Genomic DNA, 21,190 nt, shown 5'->3' with positions numbered 1-21,190 from the left:
TCCAACAGACTCGTCGAGAAATTGAGATTTGGCTTAAAGTCAGTGTTTAAAAAAAAAAATAAAAAAAAATCAAACACACAAGTGTGATCTGTCACGATCTTTTGCTTTTATCTTTTGAATTTGTAATATTTTTATGTATTTTACAATATTTTTCCAGGTTGACATCGTGTATTTATTATATATCTGGTAATATTTTTTGATTACAATGAATCCTCTAACGTACGTATCTTTTAATTACAATTTTTATATTGGTTAAGAAAAATGTGAAATAGAAAGTAAATAAAATATATATGATTAGTCAAATTAATAATTTGATTAGTAATCTTGGTTAATAATATGATTGGTCAAACATATTTTCTGCATTGTTATATCGCAATTGTGTAACTTAACATATCGTCTTTCTGTTTTGTAACGTAAGAAATATAGACGATCTGTACTTTCAGTAACGTGAAAAATATAAATAAGCTGAATGAGCAAGAATTACGAGGTAGAAATAAAACATCTTGGCACGACCAGTACAAAGACAGTTCTTGGATATTTATTGGTGGCCTGCCATATAATTTAACAGAAGGCGATATCATTGCAGTTTTTTCTCAGTAAGTTAAATCCAGAGATAAATTATAATTATAATTGTCAATTGAATTTCCATGCTAAATATATCATTACAGATATGGAGAAGTAGTTAATATAAACTTGATCAGAGACAAAGATACTGGAAAACAAAAAGGTTATGGTTTCTTATGTTACGAAGATCAGAGGAGCACCATATTAGCAGTTGACAATTTCAATGGCATAAAGGTATACTTTAGTAGGATAACAATATAATTATTTTTAGCAATATTATTTGCTTTATTTTTACATTTTATGATAAAATTATTTTGTATTTTTATTTTGATAAAATAGCTGCTTTTAAAGTATCTATATTATTATTCTATTTTTTTAGCTCCTAGGTAGAGTAATACGAGTGGACCACGTTGCTAATTACAAAGTACCAAAAGATTCAAAAAATATAGACGAAGAAACAAGAAATTTACGAAAGGAAGGTTGCGCTCCAAGGAAAAGTTGAAGATGTAATATTAATAACGATAATTTTTTAACCATTGTTTCAATAATTATATTATTATGAACAGATTTACATTTAAACTTAATGGAATATGTTACTAAGAATTATTTATATATATATATATACGACTGCTTTGTTAAGTCTTCAATGTACAGTTGAAATTAGAAACATTACTCAACTTTTATCTTGTATTAGTCCTATCATACAGTCTTATTTTCCAATTTGATTTTCCTGAAGTCTCAAGTACAGAGAACTAGTCATTTACGAGCTGTGAAAGATTAAGAAGCTCTCTGGTCTTTTTGTGAATATGTTAACAGAATAATATATTAATTATAAACAGAATAGACAAACGTGTGCTGATGAACTATGTTATTGTTTCTTGAGGGAATGGTATCAAGAAGAACCGAATTCACTCATCCATTTCTCATATTTTTCCAAATCCTCCTGGGAAACACTCTTATTACATCTTTCGACGGCTTCGTCGAAATCTGCGGCAGACACAGGCAAGTCCAATTCTTCCTTTGGCAATTGCCTGATTTGATCGGGCCTTAGACCCGCGATTTTCTTTCGCATTAGCATCATGGATGCGTCTCTATAACAAAAACCGAGTAAAACAGTAAATGTTAAATGTTAAATTGTTGTAATAGATTCTACTCACCGACAAACGTTCGTAATGTCCGCACCAGAGTAACCCTCCAGTTTTCTTGCAATGTCTGTCAGGTTTACAGACGAATCTACTTTAACTTCACGAAGATTTATCCTCAATAATGCCTCTCTGCCTTCATCTACACAATGAACAAAAAATATTGAATATACATTTACATAAAATTCTTACTTTAAAGTAAAAAATATACACAGTTGTAAAGAAACTAAAATTTAAGAGACTTACGATTCGGCAGTGGAATGTAGATACGTTTTTCTAAGCGTCTTCGTAGAGCCTCATCAATATCCCATGGGAAATTCGTTGCTGCTAATACCATTACCACTTTACTTGGGTCTTCGCTACATAAAACAAAGGTATTCTGTATTTATTCATGTTATAAAGCAAAAATATATACAAATTTACCTGTTGGAACTTATTCCATCCATTTGAACAAGAAGCTCAGACTTTACGCGACGTGAAGCTTCGTGCTCGGATTCAGATCCTCTTCTAGAGCACAAAGAATCAATTTCGTCGATGAAAATTGTACTAGGCGCATAAAATCTGGCCTAAGTTAAAATAATAAAATAATTAATCTTGTGAATAAATGTTACATTTTTTCGATTAATGGAGATTATTTTAGATATGATAATAAATACCATCTCAAATAACAACCGAACGAGTTTTTCTGATTCGCCTCTATATTTCGACGTCAATGTAGAAGACGAGACATTGAAGAACGTTGTGCCACACTCTGTCGCAACAGCCTTTGCGAGCATAGTCTTGCCTGTGCCTGGTGGTCCGACCATTAATACTCCTTTCCAAGGCCGCCTAATTCCCTAAAAAAATATATGTCTAAGTTAAAACAACGAAATTTTATTTTAACACGATTTAAAAAAATAGATTTATACTTTGAAGAAATCTGGCATCCACATTGGAAGTACAACTGCTTCCTCCAGTAATCGCTTTGCCTCGTGTAAATCGGCAATATCATCCCAATGAATATTTGGATTCTTTTGAACAATATCTCTTTCTACAAACATAAACATTTGCTTTTATATTTTTCAAAAGTTTACGGATGATGCCAATTAATAATAATGGCATTACCTAATATTTCTACTAGATCTCTATCAGTAGAAGACGGTTCAAATTTACGTTCTTCCAGTTCAACATCTTTTTCCGTTTCTGATTTATCCTTTAATAAATTATTATGTAATGTTATATGCAATCTGTATTAATGTTCTCAATATATCGCAAAGTTGAAAATATAATTAATAAACTAAGTAACCTTGCTTGCATCATCTTTCTTTGTGGGTTTCTTGTCATCTTTTTTACCAGAAATCTTACTGTCTGGTTTTTTAGCTGTTGTAACAGACTTTCTAACATTTGTTCGGTTCTGTTGTTTCTGCTGAATCTTTTGCTGTCTTGAATTTCTAAAAAAAAATATTACTGTTTTAGATATTTTCCTGTAATTAATATATAACAATAACATAATTAAAGTTATTTTCAGTAACATAGTATTGAAAACAAATCAATATTTTTAAGAAAAGATTGAATACCAAGTCATGTAGCAAATAAAATTTAAAATATTGTAAGTTTTTATCAATACTTTTGTTCTGCTGGAGTTAAAGGAGGCCACACATCGGGATCCCTGGCTGATGTCTGGTTCCATGAGGAATCTGAATTATTATAAGACCAGAAGGCAGGATCTCGTGTTGGTTCTTCAAATGATAGGCAAGATGTTCCTGAAATTCATAGACTCTTGTTAGATCTTGACTTCATCTCAGCCAATAGATTGAACACCTAAAATTAGGAGATATTTCTAAGGCCATTCTAAAAACTATGTAATATCTTTATTTCTATCCATTTAGATTAATTTTAACTGAGATCAAGATTAATTTACATTGGTGAAAATGGACGTTAGATATAATGTCTCGCTTTAAAACACAGCACTGTCTATTGAACAGAGTTTCACAGAATGTGCATCATGTTACCAAGCAGCCTCTCGCCATGCGTGTCCACTTTAAAGAGTTGCAGCGTGTTGGACGTGGCCTTAACCTTTTCAAACTCCTCAACGATCTGATGCTGCACCACTTGCCACTTTGCTTTGCGAGTCGCATCCGCTATGGTCGCGAGTAGCCTGTGTATCTGCTGCACGACACCTTGGTAATAAACACCTGACGTATCGTAGTTACCCATCAGTGCCATTTCACGCGCCAGCTTCGTGTTCTCACAGATTTCGTTTATTGACACAGCCATGATTTCGTCCTGCTCGGCGAGAAGTTAAAACGTTTTTTTTTTCACGCTCTTGACGAAGATGTCTAGGTGATAAGCGCAATGTCGCGCTTTCCCTTGGACTCTACCGAGTTTTTTGTAATGGCGAAAATTTGTTTGACACCTCAGTGTACATTTTTTTCCGCTGCAGTCGACGTGTCAAACTGCATTTGCATAATTGAAGATTAGCTCATCGGACGATTACGTTAGCTATAAATTAATGTCTCGATGGCTAATAAATCTCTTAATCTCAGTTGAATAATAAAATGATAGTTAATAATAACAATAAGTTAAATATTTGTTTCTACAGAATTTACAAACTTCTAATTTCAATTTTTCGTCACACTTGTTTAGCATTTTCGTTGTATCACAGGAGTATTTATAATATCACAAGAAATCACATGAAATCATACGAGAAACTGTCATAAACTGACAAAATCTGATGTAAATGTAACCTCGAGAGATTGCGATCTTTCTATTTCTTAAGCCCGCAACATACGGTGCGTATCTTGGTCCTTCAACTTATCAAAAGCTATTGGCTATGCTTAGGACAAGAAGCAGCTTTCCAACTGCTGCTAAGATTTTTCAATACAAATGGTTCTTGCCTTTAAGTCTCTGTAGGATCTAAATGTATAAACCAATAGTGTAAAAGAATTTTATAACCGTTGGAAAACTGCCTCTTGCCTTCTTCTGAAACGCAGCTGCCGAATGGGGCTTCTACGCAAGCGCAAGTGCACATCTGCCTGTTGGCTCGTCCAACGTTTAATCCTGTTCACTCCTGTTTCCGTTTCGTCGATGCCGCAGTGATTCGAGTTGACTGAGGTGTTTCTACGATTGAAAATCGAAGTATTCTAACTGATAATTGATGGTACATCGTTTCTAGCGATTAGTAAGTATATTTTACGGCATAATCTTTATACGTTTAAATAAATAAAACTCATTCGAGACGCTCGCAGCGTCTTTTCTTGCGTTACACGTGGGCAAGTATAACCGTCAGATATTCGTATTTGACTCATGTGTTTTTCGGTTATTTGTAGTTTTTTTCTTAATGTAAATAATAAAATCCTATTTGCGATTATCTATTCGATTCTTAACTGTATTTCAGTTTAGAAGAGCTCAATATTAAATTAGTAATCGCGAAACACTCGCTGTTTATTACCAGAAAAAGGTATTCTTTGTGTCAGAGGTTTTTGTGTCTCGGATTTTTTCAATATTTCATTAATTTTTTTTCGCGAAAATATTTGATCCTCCGTACACATGATTTGTACAATTTTGTCTTGTAAATTTTTTCTTTGAAAAACCAAAAAGCACTATAAGTAATTCTAACACTTATATTCTTGTTTTTAAACAAACAGTAATATAAATACTTCTTATAGAGAAGTTTAAAATTACTGAAGAATTTTTGTATACTTGTAAAAGCAAGCAACTTGCAAGTGTCGTGATGTGAGTAGAGAAGATTTTAGAAAATATTGTGTATACAGGGGGTTAAGATTTAACTTCTGTCCTTCTAGCTTTCACTTTTTCTGTGTTGTTGCAAGTATACAAGTTTCCTTGTAATTATCTTGTGTTTTGTGTTGTTATAGGCTGAGAAAATGGGTAAGGCAAAAAAAGCATTGAAGAATAATAAGAATCAGGAAATACCCAAACAACAATTGCATGGAACAAAAAATGGTTCAGTAAAGAAAAATAAGAAACCCAAATTTAAAGTCACACCCAAGGGCAAGGTAACTTTACTTAATAATTCCAAGGTGCAGAACAAGCACACATCGCCTCAGAAAATTCCTAAGAAAGATTCTGCAAATCCAAAAGTTCACAGTTTATCAGAGCAAGTGTCAAAGAGTAATGCAAATCAATTGAAGAAAGATTCTTTGAATGGAGATCAATCCAGTTCTACGGGTAAAGTACAAAACGAGCTTGCTAAAGTACTAAGACCAAACTTGAAAAACATCAAGCCTGAAGTACAAAGCAATGAAGTAAGCGATGATTCAAGCAATAGATCAACCCTCATAAGTATGACTGCCTCTGACATCAGTGATTCAGATTCAGACTGTTCAGAAAGTACCACGATACATTCAGAAGATGCTCTAACTGATTCCGATAGTAATATACCAGATATCTTAGGATCTACCTTAGGAAACGATTCAGATGAAGATGATAAAGATTTTGAAAATGAGGAGGAAGAAGGAGAGGAAAAACGAATTGAGTATAAAGGTGTGAAAATGTTTAAAGGTCTAGAAAAAGAGAGTGATGAAGACGAGGAGGATGAGGAAGATGATGACGAAGATGATAATGATAATGATGATGACAAGGATAACTGCTCCTCCAGCAACAGCGAGGAGGAAGAAACAAAGAATAAAGCTGTAAAAAAGTTTATAACTCTAAGATCTAAAGCCAAAAAGAATGATGACAAAGAAAGTTCAGTAGATGGTGAAGACAATGAAGATGAGACCGATGCAGATGAAGATAAAGATGAGAAAGAGAATGAACAAGTAGAGAAAAAGATAATGGAGTCTGATGCAAGTTTTGATGACGAGGATGAGGATAACAGTGACAATATGTCTCTATCGGCTCTTTTATCAAATAGCATTGCAGACGACAGCGATGACGAAGATTTTAATGCAAAAGATGAAGATGACGATGAGGATGACGATATTGAGGATGAGGATGAGGTTGAAGTTGAGGATGAGTATGAATATGAGAACGAGGACGAAGACGAGGACGAGGACGAAGACGAGGACGAGGACGAGGATGAAAAGTATGAGTACAAAGGTATGAGCATATCTAAAGATTTGAATATGAGGGAATATTTAGCAAGAGCATTCGCAAACGTGGATACCGATGATGATGACGATGACGATGACGATGACGACAGTAGTTCGGATGGAGATTTAAGTCTAGCAGAACTTTTAATGAAGAGCGTTACAGAGACCGACGACGACGATGATGAAGATTTCAATGTGGAAGATGAGGATGATGAAGACGATGATATTAGTAGTGAAGATGAAGATGATGAGGAGAATAATGCACAAGTAAAAAAAAAGAAAAATTTAAAAATTAATTTAGAGAAATTAAATGAAATATATGAAAAGGATCTGTCAAAAAGACTTGTTGTGATAAGTAATGTCCCAAATAATGCATCAAAACAATCAGTAAAGGAAATATTCGAATCATTTGGGCCCATTAAGAAGTTTGAACTAGCACCCATACCCATAGTAATGGGGGAATACACTAAAGTTCCAGCAGAGATTTCTGAAAAGCTAACACCACTGTTGGGACACGTTTTATACAAGACTAAAAAATCCGCGCGAAAGGCGGCAAAGATTACACATGGCAAGAAGTTCGGTCCTAACTATTTGAACGTACAAACCGTTTACCAATCTAAGCAACCTCTCGACGCTGCAAAAACTGTATTGATAACAAATCTGGCTTCGAGTAAGTAATAAATCGTCGATTGATTGTCGCGATTATATAGCACGTGTATTTTTTTAACTAATGTATTTTTTTTTAATTTCAGAAATAGATGAGAACACGCTTTGGTCATTCTTTTTAAGTTACGGACGTATAAACAACTTGCAGCTGATTCGTGATAATAAAACAGGACTGAGCAAAGAGTATGGTTATATCACTTTTGATACTGAAAAATCTGCACATATTGCTCTCAAGTTCAACGGTTTCGTACTCTCTGGCAAACCAATGAGAATAGAACTGTTTGTGGATGAAATGAATGTAGAAGAATTACCTTTGTTAAAGAACATTGATAAGAAAAATGAGAAACAGAGAAAAAAACGAGCTCTTTCAAATGAAATAAACCAGTACGATAATAAACCAGTAAAGAAATTTAAGAACAGTTCAGAGAAATCTGTAACACGTGACGTAAGTGTACTGCCCCCCCCTTTTTTTTTTAAATAAAGATAAAGTTGATGTTGAAATAAATATATTCGTATTTTCTTTTCGCAGGTTGAACATGAAATCAACATTAAGAAGCAAAAGAAACAACAGGGAATAAACAAGGAAAAGCAATCTACTGCATTTCAGGGTCAAAAGGTCCAGTTAAAAAACAAAAAGAAGAAGAGTAAACTTGATAAGAAAAAGAAGAAGATGGCAGAAAAACTTCTAGCTAAACCGTTAAAATCTTAATTTTAATTTTATATCACGATGTTTTATACTTTTTTAAAAACAGTTTTATGCAAGACTTTTGATACTCAAAAATATTTTCCGCGCATTTAAATAGCGAAAAGTAGAGATAAATATTGTTTTAAATGATGTTACAGTGTGTTCAGAATAGAAATAAGTTACAAACAAAAGTACTTTTAATATGTATGTATATAAATATATTTCTTCTCGTTATAATGCAACGCTGTGTTATTATCTTTTTAATAAATAATATTTGATAAGAAATTTACATTTATTCTTAAGAATCGGTCTGTTTCGTTAAATTTCTGATTTTACCGTGTAGCTGGGGTGGTAAATACTGCATATTACTGGACGCGCACTTCGGACAGAATCGTTTGGTGTAAAATATACTGCATCCCAGACATACAGCGTGTCCGCACATGCTGCAATCAGCACCCAAGACTAAGACCTCGCCTCTGTTTGGCAAGCTGAACGGATCTTTCATAATGTAACATTCCTCCAAGTAAACCAACTGCCGAGCGAACGGCGGTTTTGCACCTTTGTAATCGTAGTGTTCCTTTAAAGGGCAAAAGGAACATGTGAAAGTGCCGCCCACATTTGTCGTTGATGTCTGTTGACTCGTGGAGGTACCTTGTGTTCGCTCGATATTAGATTCGCCTGCTGGCATACTAGCGAAATCCTCTGTCCTATAAAGCAACAAGGAATAGAAACCCACTGAATGTATTTTTGTTGTTTCATACAACAAATTTTAAACAATTTTTTATATTTTACATTTATTAAGATTCCTGAGAAATATGTTATAAAGATCAGATCTTGCAAGTTTTCTTCAAATCTTATCGAATATCATATGTATACATATAAAGAATTTTAGAAAAAATGGACAAATTCACATCTTCGAAAAATATTTTAACTCTTACAAAAAGAAATCCTAAGAAATTTTTTAAAATCAAACTTATACAAAAATTATAGTTTTGTAATATTAGTTTCTAGTTTTATAGTATTAAAATAATTACATGGAGAATTCTAAGAAAAATTTTTGCCTAGGGTTACTCAGTAAAATCCCTAATTGTCTAATAATTAATTTGTGTTACCACATTTGTTAAACATTTGTTGTAGAAATTTATTTTATATGTGCGCATGTATTCTCTAACAGATCGTTACATTTGCTTGTAAGAACATTTCCGATGCTATTTTGTATCTTTGGCGAAAATCATTTCATTCTGTGACTCTTGAGGCCACCACGTAGGCTTTATCACCCTTACATTTATACCGGATACATTGAGTTGTCGAGCGCTAAGGGACTCGTTGATACGCATCAAGCCTAATCCGTATCTATCGACGTATCCTCGGAACTTTCCTACCGTATTGCCGGATTCGTTGAGAATTTTTTCGTCGTATGCAAGCGGCTTGTCTACGACATTGTCAAATAACAGGGGCATCAGGCGCTTCCTGACCACACCTGTGTGATACGTGCGTGCGGTCAATTCTTGACCGATGTAGCAACCCTTGTGAAAACTGACGCCGTGCAGGTAATCGCAATTGATCTCCAACGGTAATGCTTTCCCAGGCGGTAGGTCATGCGTGCCCTCTCCTACTCCCAGCTTATACCGAAAGGCCCTGTAATCTCCAAGACTCTCCGACGGCGACACATCTGTGACATCCAGATGCTTGATTATCTCCTGCTCGCTGATTCGCGACTCGGCAAGAATTCGGAAACCTAGATCGGGTAATCGAGGGTCCTCGTATATCATAATGTTGTCGACAAACTTGCTGGCTTTGCTGTTCAACATGCCGCACGGAAATATCATTCCCTCCAGGTTCTTCCCTCGCGTCTCGCTCGCTGCGACTTCATTGACCGAATGTTTGGTGAAACCGAACATCGACCAGACGTTGAGCCTGTCTCCCGCGTGTTCTATATCTATCTTTCGCCTCACGCGATACATTTTCAGATGCCTCTGCAGGGAATCGATGATCTGTGAATCGCACTCCACATAGTACACGTTGCTCTCCTCGCCCTTGTACACGATGGCGTCGCACATCACTCGGCCCCGGATGTTCAAGAACAGAGTATAGATGTTAGGCGCCCCATCGTCGAGGTGCTTCATGTCGTTCGTGATCAGTCCCTGGAAGAAGACGGAGACATCGCTGCCGCTCACGCGCAGCACGCTCCTGTCGCTCAGGCGTTCCAGGGTCTTGTTGCCGACCTGACTGGAGCTGATGTGTCTGATTGTGCACCGGTGGTGGCCGCAGATCCTCCTACCTCGTTCGTACGTTCGTAGCACAAGGCGGCTAACACGGTCGATCATCGTGGCGAATATGGTCATGTGAGTCTGAACGATTTTTTATTTCTACGAAAAATAACACGCAGGTGGACTAACCTGAAACCGGCACCGCTTGAACGGTCCCGCCTAACCTCCGAAAATATCTAATTACGTCTATATGCGGCATTCCGCAGTATTATATGCAAGACAGACTTAGTCTTACATTTCTCTGATGACTTGATCACATTTGCTCCGATCGATTCCAATTATGCGATCCGGCAACTTGAATGGAGCCCAGTCGTCCGCGTCTCGGAATCATATGATTCAAGATCTGTTCTTTTTATCCGCACTTGCTACACTTTGCTGCACGTAGAATAAAACGAAACTAAAAAGAGAAAAAGTACGAAATTCACAGAATTATCATTCAATTTTATTAAATATGAGATTGAACTATGCTATTTATAAATATTGCTTCTCGTGTTATTTTGATAGTTAACAAACCAAATTACTTTGTCAAATATTTGCAGGAAAAAGGGTTTTCTGTACCGTTTCTGTGATGCATTTCATTTTATTTACTTTCTTCGTTTTTTAACAAAACGATGGTGATCACAATTAGATAGATATCAGTCGCTCACGCTTAACAAGACGACTGGAATTGTTTCGCACTCCTCGTCATTAATCTTAATTCATCCTTCGTTCATTCTTTATAATCGTTCAGTGTTAAAAGACGTAGGTGATACAATATTCCAGGTGATATATACAAGATTATTAATAAAAAATGTATTTTGCAGATTTTTCCTAAAAATAGCAAATAACTGTAGTATAATGGTCAATAAAAAAATTTTGTTCCAATACTACTTTTAGGTTGAGACTTACTTCCTAACTGAAGTTAAAACTCTAACTTTAACTTATTCCTTGTTTAACGTACACGTTTCTGTCTGACTAACGTGTTGTCCTTAAAACTGAGTTTTTACAGTAATAATTCAAGTCTAAAACTTGATATAAAGGAATTCAATTTATAAAACATGTAAAAAAGGCATTATGATGTTCACAATATGTGCAAAGATTACAATGTAATCTCTGTACCGTTTATAAATAATTGTTAGAGATGTGCGAATTAATCGAATACGAATCAAATAGAATCGAATTAGGTAAAATTTAATTCGATTCTCTATTATTTGAATTATATACATATAATAATCTGAACTATTACAACATTTCAAATTTATAAAATTTGAGAACAAATCATTTATACTGATAAACTTATAAAACCATATTAAAAATTTTATATTATATAGCATCGATAAAAATCACGGTCAATATTTAAATCAGGCTAAAAATATCCTAATTAATCCTAAGTTGATCCCAGCTAAGAAAGTATATTATTTTTAACATAAATTATAAAGCGCCATATTCTAGAGTTGAGTACATGCGATCCTAATATGAGTTAATAGGGCTATCGTGGAATTTTCAAAGACCTAAATAATAGATTTCTCTATCAAGATACGGCATTATTTTAAAATAATATATGTATACGCGGTTGTGCTAATTGATCGAGATAGCCAGTCTTCGCGCACGTTCGTCATTGGAATCCCGATTCAGGCTAATATTTCATATCTAAATTGGTGCTGGCTGATGCTATTAACAATCAATTCGGAATATTCGGAATCATCCATGATTATTCGATAGAGCAGCGGTTCTCTAATTTTTAACATGTAAACTGATGTAACTGCCAGTAACGTAGCCAGTAACAAATATTAATCATAGGAAATAAGTAATCCATGCTGTATTATTAATTTTTTAATAAAAAAATTATATATATATTGTAATAATTTGTAATAAATTATATTTTTAATAATATACTTAATTGTTAATAAAATAATTTTATATTGAAAGCAGAAGAAAACTTGAATTTTTTTCTCAAGGATTATTTCTCAATTAGACTCGTTTTTCATTCTATATATGAAAAACATGCTTTTTTTATCACAATAATAATGCGAATACTTTTTTTATCATCATAAATAAAATTAACTGCAATTTTAACTCTGCTGCAATAGGTTGATTTTGAATTGAAGAGATCGTGCGAGATTTATCTTCGTATATGCTACGTATCATCGTTAATAAGCGCAGCGTCGTCGGACAGTGTTGTCCATTTTATACAAACAATTCGTATACAACCTAATCGGAAGGACCGGATGATACGGGGATCAACATGCTATTCGCTATTTACAGCCGATAAAAAACTGTCCTGTCGTGAACAGAATTTTGGTTTTAGCGCAAAAAAAAGGTATTGAATCAACAATTATTATTTCATGTATCAACAAGTTGCGTCTATTTAAGATTATCAAACTCTTTGAAAAAGATTTTCCTAATTATACTTGAGACAATAATTGTTGAGATGATACTCTTTTTTTTGTAGAAACATCGTCGGCCTCGTTAACGCACGACAACGCCGTGATCGAGATGCGACAATCTCGTGGGTTGCATTAACAACGATCGCGCTCGTATTATAATTAATCTACGGGCTAACGGTTATATCGCGCTTTTCACTGCACTATGTCGTGCTACATACTACGATAAGGGGAGACTGGCCAGAACGTGCGCAATTTATTATTGCTTTGACTATGATACGTAGTGTAATATCTTATTAATGTCGGTTATTTCTTTCGTAGAAACAATTAACGTTACGCGTTGACGAACGGTGAACGGAGCGAGTCTCGCTCTCGCTACCCGGAAAGCCCGTTTAAACGACGATAACTCCGCGTATAACAAACTGACGCAATTATGAGGATTCTTCTTTTTCTTCTTTTCCTCCTGCGTTCTTTGTTGTTTCATTTGTTTAAGCAAAAGAATTTCCGAAATGTTCTTTTATTTTTTTTTCTGCTTTACATATTCATTATCGGTTCATTTCACGGTTATATCACGCATTTAATTCGAAACGATTACTTTGCGGTATGTTCGCCGTAGATGTAAACTGCAAAATGACGAACTGCGCGCGGACAACGCTGGATCGGACTACAAACAAAACGCATGCGGATCAGTTCGTAGTATAAAGAGCAATTTTGTTACATAGTAAATTGCTGCGATTCGCGCGGCGGTAATCTCTCCGCACGCCCCACAGGATTTCCGCTTCAAAGGGAGAAGCGCGCGGAAGAAACAATGCAGCCGATTAATTTCGCTCGGATGAGCTGCTTCACGCTGCCTCTTTCTGCGCGATTTTCGCCTGCGGCGTCGAGAAGATTAAGGAAACGTTAATCGCCGTCGTAAATGCGAGGGATCGCGTTCCACGATGAACAAGAAAGATCATCGCGCGGTGGTCCGCGGCACGAATGTCAAGCTACACGATTTGTGTGCGCGCGCGCCGGAGTGACGGGTTCTTTCTCGGCGAACGGCGGCGAGAGCGGCATTCTCTCGCACGGCTCGCTTACCTACATCTAAATTGCACTGTCGCTTTTTGCGACACGTGAAACGTTCTCGCTCGTTCTTAAACGACCGCGTATTCGTATCGCGCGCACTTCTTCACGGAGTCACCGGGGTTCCCGAGAATAAAATGTCTCTTTATTCAGAGCAGAAATCTCGAGGTGTTTCTTGGTACTTCTTCTATCTTATTTATCGTGGCTTCTTTTCTATTACTTCTGTCTCGCAGTTGAGCGACGCTCTCCTCAGTGCCTGACGTCCACCTCGTCCGTTGCTTGATTCTCCAACGTACACGGTCTGTGAAATTCCTGACCTCTTTCGTGTAGCCATTTGTTTGCCACTAAAAAAAGATAAAACTAATATTAAAAAACTAAAAAGTATAAGTTTTTAATAAATTTAAAGTATGAAAAATTCTCAACAATCTTACAAGATATTTCTTACAGTGAATAAACTTTAAGTTTTACGTACCCCACTTCGATCCTGTAAGTACTGGGCAGGCCGCATGTCTGGTTTTAAAGTCCCCTTCGCCATTAGGTTTCAGATTATGCCAAAACGCCGCGCTACCCTTCCTCGGCCAAAGTGATATGTTAATGGCAGTGAACACGGTGCCGCCTCCCTGTTCGACATCGCTCATCTGTAGACAATGCGACAACGTCAAATTATCGTTCCGTGATATCAACGCGTAGCAAGTTAAACCGCACAGAATTGGAACTTACGTAATACAGAACTGTTGCAATTCTGTTGCCAGTCCCGAGGCTCTTGAACGCATTCGTCTCCTCTTTCTGTAAATGTGAAATGGCATTAATTAATGTTGCGGCAAAGAGCTGGCAAGTGCGGAAGGACGCTCCTTGATTGCTCCTTATAGCGAATTTACCCTTGCAAAGTCGAAATGTGGCTCATAGTGGCCGCCGATGCCGTAATTAACAACCTGAAGTTCCTCGGCCGTCTCCACGGACATACTCGTCATGTGCTCCACGCGTTTGCTTACTGCCGCCACGTGCTTGTGTTCGTGCTCCTGAAGCCAGGCGCTCTTGCTGATTCTGTAATTTGCTATTTCTAAGGCACCGGTCTTGTAATTCTGCACCGTGGCGCGCTTAAACTGTAACATGTAATTGTCATTATCTTCTGGAATTCTCTGCAATTTCGCGTCGTGCGCGCGAAAACAAACACAATATACACACGGCGCACAGTGGTCGAAATTTTAAGAAAGCTGAACAAAATTCTACAAAACAATATAATCGCTTAAAATTTTATATTTTCTAGGTTTTTAAATTTCAATTTGTTAAGTATTTCGTATTTTTATATTAAACAGGATAAATACTTAAATCTGTGTTAATAATTTTCTAGCAAGAATTCGACCACTATTCGGCGTTGAATCGTAGGAGGAATTTGTTTCGCAACGAGCAATAATCTCCGATTACGCGGACTATTTACCCTAGGCTGAGCCATCCGCTTGATCGTTTCGATTTCCTCATCGTAGATCACGTTGTGATACACGACTATTCTCGGATCCAGATATGCCTCCTCTTCCTTGAACGGCGCGATCTTCAGAAAGGGAATTCCACGGTCGACGTAACGGCACTTGAGATTCTTCTCCACCTCCGGCGGGATAGACACTTCACCGCGACAAAGCATCTCATACCTCTCTCTCTCCGTCATTTCCTCCCACGTTTTCACCCTTTCCTCCGCGACAGTGAAGTTCTGCAAGCGCGATAACGAACTTTAGGGACGCTCGCGGAAAACTGGAGATCGCTTCTCGGGATTTTGCGGAAATAACGGCCGACGAAAATAGTGGAAAGTTCTCCAGAGTTGTTAGCGGTATCTTTCGCGCTAATCGCGAGATAAACAGACAAATTAATTTTTTTTTACAGAGAATTCAATAATTGTTTAAAACGCGCACTCCTGTTACTTTTAATAAAATTGCGTTTCCAACGTCCCGTGGTTTCTGCTCTAAAACTTTGTAATTTGGAAATACTTTTTCAAAAATCTAATCGGCAATAGATGTAGAAAGGGAGACAAAAAAGTTGAAAATGAAAGTAAAAAATTGAAATTTTCATTAAACAATATCGTCAACCTTTTTGAATAGATATAAATATTATTCGGATAATCTATAATAATTATATATTTCATATCGATTTGTCAATGAAAGGCAAGTCATTTATCTCTACTTTCAATCTTTACATTTCTTTTCCCACCCTATCGCCGACTAGATTTTCGAGAAGAACGATTTATTTTATCCCTAAATAGCGGACTACTTTGATTCGGACATTCGAGTTATTTAAAACAAAAAAAAACGCTTAAGGAACATTGGAATTTAGTGAAATAGTTGTTTCCGATCGCGGGTGGTCCTTCACCTGTTCAGGTATCGCTGTATCATCCTTCCCGTCCTCGCCTCGCTTCTTTTTCGACTGACTCGCCTTGCTTTGGATCTCTTTTTGGTAATACGCGCGGTTTCCCAACGCTCTCTCGTGCGTCGGCACCAATTCGAGCAGCTCGTTCGTCATGCTCAAAGCACGGGCGACATTACCTGCCCGGCGATAAAAACGGAATAACATATTTGAAACGTTGCTGCCAGAGGAGAGCGCGGGCTTTTTCCTTAGAAATAGTCCCGTGCCCTCGTGCATAATATAATTTACTGTTCAAAACCTTGCATGTACGTCGAAAACGCCAAATACTCCAGGATATCGGGCTTGGAAGTGCTCGTGGTGTTCTGTTCCTCCTGCAAGCGGTCCATGGCCTCCTGCATCCACAGCACTGTGTGATAGTAGTCGCGATTGTGATAAGACTGTCGGCCCAGTTCGAAGCAATCGCTCGCTAAAATGTACAATTGTCATACGTGAAAAGTAAAACGTATAAAACACAGAAAAAATTAGTATCAAAGTAAAATGCAATCATTATTTCACAAGCAACAATACATAATTTTAACCTTTAGAACAAAATTGAGAATCTTTATTCCCATGTATTAAACTTTCATTAAATTTTTCCAATAACGTATTTAACAATGCAATTAAATCGATTTTAATCGTTTCTCTACGTGAAAAATGTTTTTATTTACATAGAGAAATTAGAAAGAATAGATTAAATATTCTTATTTTAATAATATGAAAATATTTCTCTTTGAAAACGCAACAGTATATTTATTTAATGCCGTGTAACTTCTAATCTCGATGTTTACGTATTATGAATAAAAATGTTTTCAAAATAGCAATGTTCTTTTTTCCCGTGAAGATATTTATAGATTCGAAAACGCGCACATTCAGTCGGCGTTCCATTGAACCGCCCTTTCTCGCGAGGCAATCTGGATTGCGTTCTATTGAATTTCTTTTTATTCGGCTCGCAGCGGAAAGCACGCGAGCGCGGCATACTGATAGCGGAAAAGTTAGTTCGTTAATTAATTTTCCTTCCGCAAAACTCCTACCCCCTCCTATCGCAAAGCGCGCTTTTCGTCTTTCTTTGCAGCAAGCGAAACCTCTCGGCTCTCCTGCCTATTGTACGGTTTTTTTTTCATACCGTCAAAACCGAGCGACCATTGTAAAATTTATTCTTACGCGAGTGACTCTTTGTGGCGCAACGAACCCGCTCTTCTCAGTCAGAATTTGACGTTACGTCAGGAAAAACACGGTTCTCCCGCAAAAGCGTAGTTTTGCGAAACGTTCGCGGAGAATTTTAATTAAATTTTCAAGCAAAAGGGGAACCAGAGGCAGCGCGCATCTGCGCTACATTAAATAATTTCTTCGATACGGGGACTGACATTTACTTCCGATTGAAAGGATCGTTTGACGCATAAGGATTCCGGGATACCCGTAACATAAATTGAGTCATACAGCTTACACGAGAGGAGGGATGCTAAAGTACGTACCGGTCAATCCGGTGCTGTATTGCACCCCATTCAGGACGCCCCTCGCAACTTGCGCGGTCTCGAGCTTGTACGTGTCCTGCAGCCTCATCAAAGCGACTGCGGCTCCATTCAGGTCCTCGTCGGTTGGGAATTTTAGGTCGCTTCTGGAATTCGTGATGTTCGCGACGAAGGACTTGCCGACGTCCTCGGTTATCAGTTCCTCGACCTTTTTCCAGTCGGTGGTCAGCCGTTTCACCAGCAGATAAGCGTTTATAGGATTCGACAGGTACTGCTGGATGTTCCTGGACGCCTCCTCGTGCTCTTTCGCGTAGCCTTCCACGTTCCTGAAAGGAAAACCTTTTCCGATTAGCTGAAAAAAGTTGCGAGGAAAAAGGAAAAATTAATCTTAGCCGCTCGCCTCGCTTGAATTCAATTTAGAAAACAGCTTCCAAACGGAAACGCAACGAAGCATGTAAAAGATCCACATGCGTTAAACTTCCCTTGGATGCGATCGGATTTGTAATATATGTCTAATTCATAACATAAAAAAAGTAATAAAAGATAATAATCTATATAAATAAAAATGTAAATGTTTGTTCGTCATCTAAGATCTCCGTAAGTTTTTCACCGATTGCTTTGAAATTTTGACACAACGTTGCATTCCATAACCGGGAGTGTTCTTATGGGGTCTGATTTTGGAAATACCGTGTGTTTAAAAAATGATGGCCATAATTTAAGTGTAAAAAATAGTTTTTCATTAATATTATTGAAATTTTGACACATTGAGACGGGGAGAGACGGGGAGAGACCGGGAGAGACGGGGAGAGACCGTGAGAGACAGCGAGAGACCGGGAGAGACGGGGAGAGACCGGGAGAAACGAGGAGAGACGAGGAGAGACGGGGAGAGACAAGGAGAGACCGGGAGAGACGGGGAGAGACCGGGAGAGACGGAGAGAAACGGGGAAAGACCGGGAGAGACGGGGAGAGACGGGTAGAGATGGGGAGAGACTGGGAGAGACGAGGAGAGACCGGGAGAGACGAGTAGAGACGGGGAGAGCCCAGGAGTGACGAGGAGAGACGGGGAGAGACCGGGAGAGACGGGGAGAGACCGGGAGAGACGGGGAGAGACCGGCAGAGACGGGGAGAGATCACGAGAGACGGGGAGAGACCAGAAGAGGCGAAGAATGTTTCATTGTGTTTAAATTAAGGTAATAAGAAAAATAAAGATGGCTGTTATTTTATTGAAAAAAAGGAACTTGTTTAAAACAGTCTTTTAAATGGATTTCTAAATCCATGGCAGCTTTTAGAAAAAAAGTTAGAAGTACGTGAATAAATGAATATTAAATTTATTAAAGATAGATAAATGCTTATTTAAAAATAAAATAAAAAGAGCAACAGTAAAGCAAGGCTCTTGAAAGTTAAACAACGAAAGCAAAGAAAATTTGAAAAAAACGTAGCATAAGAATAGAGAGCCACAGCAACGCGTGGCAGGGCATAGCTAGTATAATAATATATGAAACAAATAAATTATTCGTCATATAATAGATGATGTTTTAACGTAATATAATAATATATGAAACAAATAAATCATTCATTCATATAATGGACGATGTTTTAATATAATATTATATAATAATATATGAAACAAATAAATTATTCATTCATATAATACGACGATGTTTTAAAGTTGCTCACCATGTGCAAACTAGTACCAAATAAGAAATATAATATCTCTTAGTAGTATAATTTTAAATCGTATAATAATAAGATATAAATAAGTAAAAAATAAAACCACGTGTTAATTTAATTATTATTATAAGTGTTAAATTTACTCAAGAAATTTACTTATTCCGAATTATATTAAAGTGTTACATTTCTTGTATTAATTTTTTACATATTTGTGTTATTTTTCAACATATTTATTTTGCGTCAAATTAATACAAATTTGGGACACTTGTTACATTTCACACTAACTCTTTTACTAAATGGAATGAAACGATGAAATTGATTTATTTCGAAACAAAAGCACAGAATTTATTCCATCGCTGAATCAAATAAAAAAAGTTATCATTCTGCTTAGAAGAATTCCGTTCTCCAATTAATACAGCGTGGTATCCGTACAGTCATCAAGTAATTCGGGGTCATGCAAATGAGAGGAGAGAGAGAGAGAGAGAGAGAGAGAGAGAGAGAGAGAGAAGAGAAGAGAAGAGAAGAGAAAGAGGCAACGATAACTTTTCTTATCATCACGAAAAGGGAAGGAACATCCCGTTCCGTCTTCTTCAATTGCAATCGGGGTGTGATTCTATCGCGATATCAAACCCGCGGCGAATGACGGAGACGTTTCCGACACCTGGCGACACCATTGTCCTCGGCAACGTCGCTCGACAACGCGGCGGGACGTCCTCTCGAGAGGAGGAGGAAGAGGAGAAGTAGAAAGAGACGACTTATCTCGCGTCGCAAATCTCCGGAATAGACGTCCCTGTCGATTCGTTCTCGCGTTTAATGTATAACCGAGACGCGAAGGGGTGGAAAGGGAGAACTTTCTCGCGCTAAAAACCCAATGAGAATCTCCGTCTGACCGAGACAGCACCTCCGAGCATCTCGCGCCGAGGAAGAAGTCGTGACAGAAGTGCATCACCGCGGGAGAAGACATAAGTCAGTCCTCTCACGAACGAAAGTCGGGGGAAACTAATGATTTTCTTTTCCCTCGCAGAGATATATCGAATCGGGAAAGATACATTTACCGCATTCTTTGTAATAATTCATTCTGTGAGCGTAGCTGTAAAATTTTGCGAGTGAGAATAAATATATCAGATATAGGTATGGAAATGAGGTAAAAGGGAACCAGCATTGAGGAGGGAAAGAAGACGAAGGTGCAGAATATGTAAAGGAGCAGGGAAGAGTATATTTCTTGTTTATATATCTGCGGTCTGTATTGCAACTGACATTATTTTTAGAAAACACTGAACGAAGTATGTAACACGTGCAAATAATAGAAAGAAAAGAAATACAACGGTTCTCTTACTCTTAATAATTGCTGAAGAAGAGAAAACGCGTGGAAATTGTCACGTACAGACAAATCTTTATCTTTCAAAGGGGATAAACAGAGGCGTATGTTACATTAATAAAACATAAGTTAACTTTCATATTAATCATAGTTTTCTTCGATCGATAAAATCTCCAATATGCAATCTCAACGAGTGGTCCGGCCAATCGCGAAACGAGGAATCGTCACGTGAATCAACGTGGATGGTCCGCGACAGGTCGATCGTTGGCGGAGGTATATGAACGATAGGAGTCATATAAATTACGGGAATAAACGCGGCAGGTGCGCGTGACTCTTCACTCTTTGTCTCGTCTCTCCGACGTACACACGGCCGCCTGACTGACATTTGCAGCTGCCGCGAGTATTGCGAATTCCGCTTTGAGCATCAAAATCATTGCGGTCCGAATAAATCCGTCGATAACCGAATTGCGTCATCGCCGCGCTGATGGATCTTAATCCGCCACATCCCCCGAGGAAAGCGGGGCGGAGTGTGCGCGCGCGCGCATTATTTATGATC

General features: G+C 37.4%; 6 protein-coding genes across 6 annotated transcripts in view; 2 read left to right on the top strand and 4 right to left on the bottom strand.

The window, feature by feature from the left end:
• Positions 1–20: 20 nt before the first annotated feature.
• Positions 21–1,423, top strand: LOC105836490 (RNA-binding motif protein, X-linked 2). Its single transcript, XM_012680548.3, has 5 exons — positions 21–38; positions 158–219; positions 444–596; positions 669–798; positions 944–1,423. Exons 2-5 carry the CDS (start codon positions 206–208, stop codon positions 1,064–1,066), a joined length of 420 nt encoding a protein of 139 aa, XP_012536002.1. The 5' UTR covers positions 21–38; positions 158–205; the 3' UTR covers positions 1,067–1,423.
• Positions 1,090–4,432, bottom strand: LOC105836486 (katanin p60 ATPase-containing subunit A-like 1). Its single transcript, XM_012680545.3, has 10 exons — positions 3,698–4,432; positions 3,313–3,448; positions 2,992–3,136; positions 2,811–2,898; positions 2,615–2,736; positions 2,363–2,542; positions 2,130–2,272; positions 1,953–2,065; positions 1,722–1,848; positions 1,090–1,655 (listed from the first exon to the last, which is right to left on the bottom strand). The coding sequence occupies exons 1-10, from the start codon at positions 3,960–3,962 to the stop codon at positions 1,457–1,459; spliced, it is 1,518 nt and encodes a 505-aa protein (XP_012535999.1). The 5' UTR covers positions 3,963–4,432; the 3' UTR covers positions 1,090–1,456.
• A 300-nt stretch (positions 4,433–4,732) lies between these two features.
• Positions 4,733–8,332, top strand: LOC105836483 (protein starmaker). Its single transcript, XM_012680541.3, has 4 exons — positions 4,733–4,866; positions 5,561–7,409; positions 7,492–7,850; positions 7,935–8,332. Exons 2-4 carry the CDS (start codon positions 5,570–5,572, stop codon positions 8,112–8,114), a joined length of 2,379 nt encoding a protein of 792 aa, XP_012535995.1. The 5' UTR covers positions 4,733–4,866; positions 5,561–5,569; the 3' UTR covers positions 8,115–8,332.
• On the bottom strand, positions 8,286–9,030 carry LOC105836491 (cysteine-rich DPF motif domain-containing protein 1). The gene has a single exon (XM_012680549.3). The coding sequence runs from the start codon at positions 8,776–8,778 to the stop codon at positions 8,389–8,391; it is 390 nt and encodes a 129-aa protein (XP_012536003.1). The 5' UTR covers positions 8,779–9,030; the 3' UTR covers positions 8,286–8,388.
• Positions 9,031–9,206: 176 nt separating this feature from the next.
• LOC105836487 (putative transferase CAF17 homolog, mitochondrial) lies at positions 9,207–10,753 on the bottom strand. Its single transcript, XM_012680546.3, has 2 exons — positions 10,596–10,753; positions 9,207–10,459 (listed from the first exon to the last, which is right to left on the bottom strand). The coding sequence occupies exon 2, from the start codon at positions 10,433–10,435 to the stop codon at positions 9,299–9,301; it is 1,137 nt and encodes a 378-aa protein (XP_012536000.1). The 5' UTR covers positions 10,436–10,459; positions 10,596–10,753; the 3' UTR covers positions 9,207–9,298.
• Positions 10,754–10,920: 167 nt separating this feature from the next.
• LOC105836482 (prolyl 4-hydroxylase subunit alpha-1) overlaps positions 10,921–21,190 on the bottom strand; it is a 100,002-nt gene continuing 89,732 nt past the window's right edge. Inside the window, exons 4-11 of the mRNA XM_012680540.3 lie at positions 17,649–17,971; positions 16,436–16,603; positions 16,144–16,316; positions 15,224–15,490; positions 14,664–14,888; positions 14,506–14,571; positions 14,258–14,423; positions 10,921–14,129 (exon numbers count right to left, since the gene is read on the bottom strand). Of these exons, the coding sequence (XP_012535994.1) occupies positions 14,035–14,129; positions 14,258–14,423; positions 14,506–14,571; positions 14,664–14,888; positions 15,224–15,490; positions 16,144–16,316; positions 16,436–16,603; positions 17,649–17,971 (1,483 nt within the window). The 3' untranslated portion in view covers positions 10,921–14,034. The remainder of the gene's footprint in view (positions 14,130–14,257; positions 14,424–14,505; positions 14,572–14,663; positions 14,889–15,223; positions 15,491–16,143; positions 16,317–16,435; positions 16,604–17,648; positions 17,972–21,190) is intronic.

This window comes from Monomorium pharaonis, chromosome 7 (assembly GCF_013373865.1).
Source record: "Monomorium pharaonis isolate MP-MQ-018 chromosome 7, ASM1337386v2, whole genome shotgun sequence".
NCBI lineage: Eukaryota > Metazoa > Arthropoda > Insecta > Hymenoptera > Formicidae > Monomorium > Monomorium pharaonis.
Note: the sequence above shows the minus strand (reverse complement) of the source record. Positions and strands in the feature narration are given on the sequence as shown.

What these genes read in the sequence shown, in the direction of transcription:
- LOC105836483 (XM_012680541.3), top strand. Translation starts at nt 5,570, where the DNA reads ATGGGTAAGGCAAAAAAAGCATTGAAGAATAATAAGAATCAGGAAATA. An exon ending in GATAACAAATCTGGCTTCGA is followed by an intron (nt 7,410 to 7,491) that starts GTAAGTAATAAA and finishes TTTTAATTTCAG; the next exon opens with AAATAGATGAGAACACGCTT. An exon ending in AGAAATCTGTAACACGTGAC is followed by an intron (nt 7,851 to 7,934) that starts GTAAGTGTACTG and finishes TTCTTTTCGCAG; the next exon opens with GTTGAACATGAAATCAACAT.
- LOC105836487 (XM_012680546.3), bottom strand. Translation starts at nt 10,435, where the DNA reads ATGACCATATTCGCCACGATGATCGACCGTGTTAGCCGCCTTGTGCTA.
- LOC105836490 (XM_012680548.3), top strand. An exon ending in ATCATTGCAGTTTTTTCTCA is followed by an intron (nt 597 to 668) that starts GTAAGTTAAATC and finishes ATATCATTACAG; the next exon opens with ATATGGAGAAGTAGTTAATA. An exon ending in ACAATTTCAATGGCATAAAG is followed by an intron (nt 799 to 943) that starts GTATACTTTAGT and finishes CTATTTTTTTAG; the next exon opens with CTCCTAGGTAGAGTAATACG.
- LOC105836486 (XM_012680545.3), bottom strand. Translation starts at nt 3,962, where the DNA reads ATGGCTGTGTCAATAAACGAAATCTGTGAGAACACGAAGCTGGCGCGT. An exon ending in GGATGCCAGATTTCTTCAAA is followed by an intron (nt 2,543 to 2,614) that starts GTATAAATCTAT and finishes ATATTTTTTTAG; the next exon opens with GGAATTAGGCGGCCTTGGAA. An exon ending in GACATTACGAACGTTTGTCG is followed by an intron (nt 1,656 to 1,721) that starts GTGAGTAGAATC and finishes TTTTTGTTATAG; the next exon opens with AGACGCATCCATGATGCTAA.
- LOC105836491 (XM_012680549.3), bottom strand. Translation starts at nt 8,778, where the DNA reads ATGCCAGCAGGCGAATCTAATATCGAGCGAACACAAGGTACCTCCACG.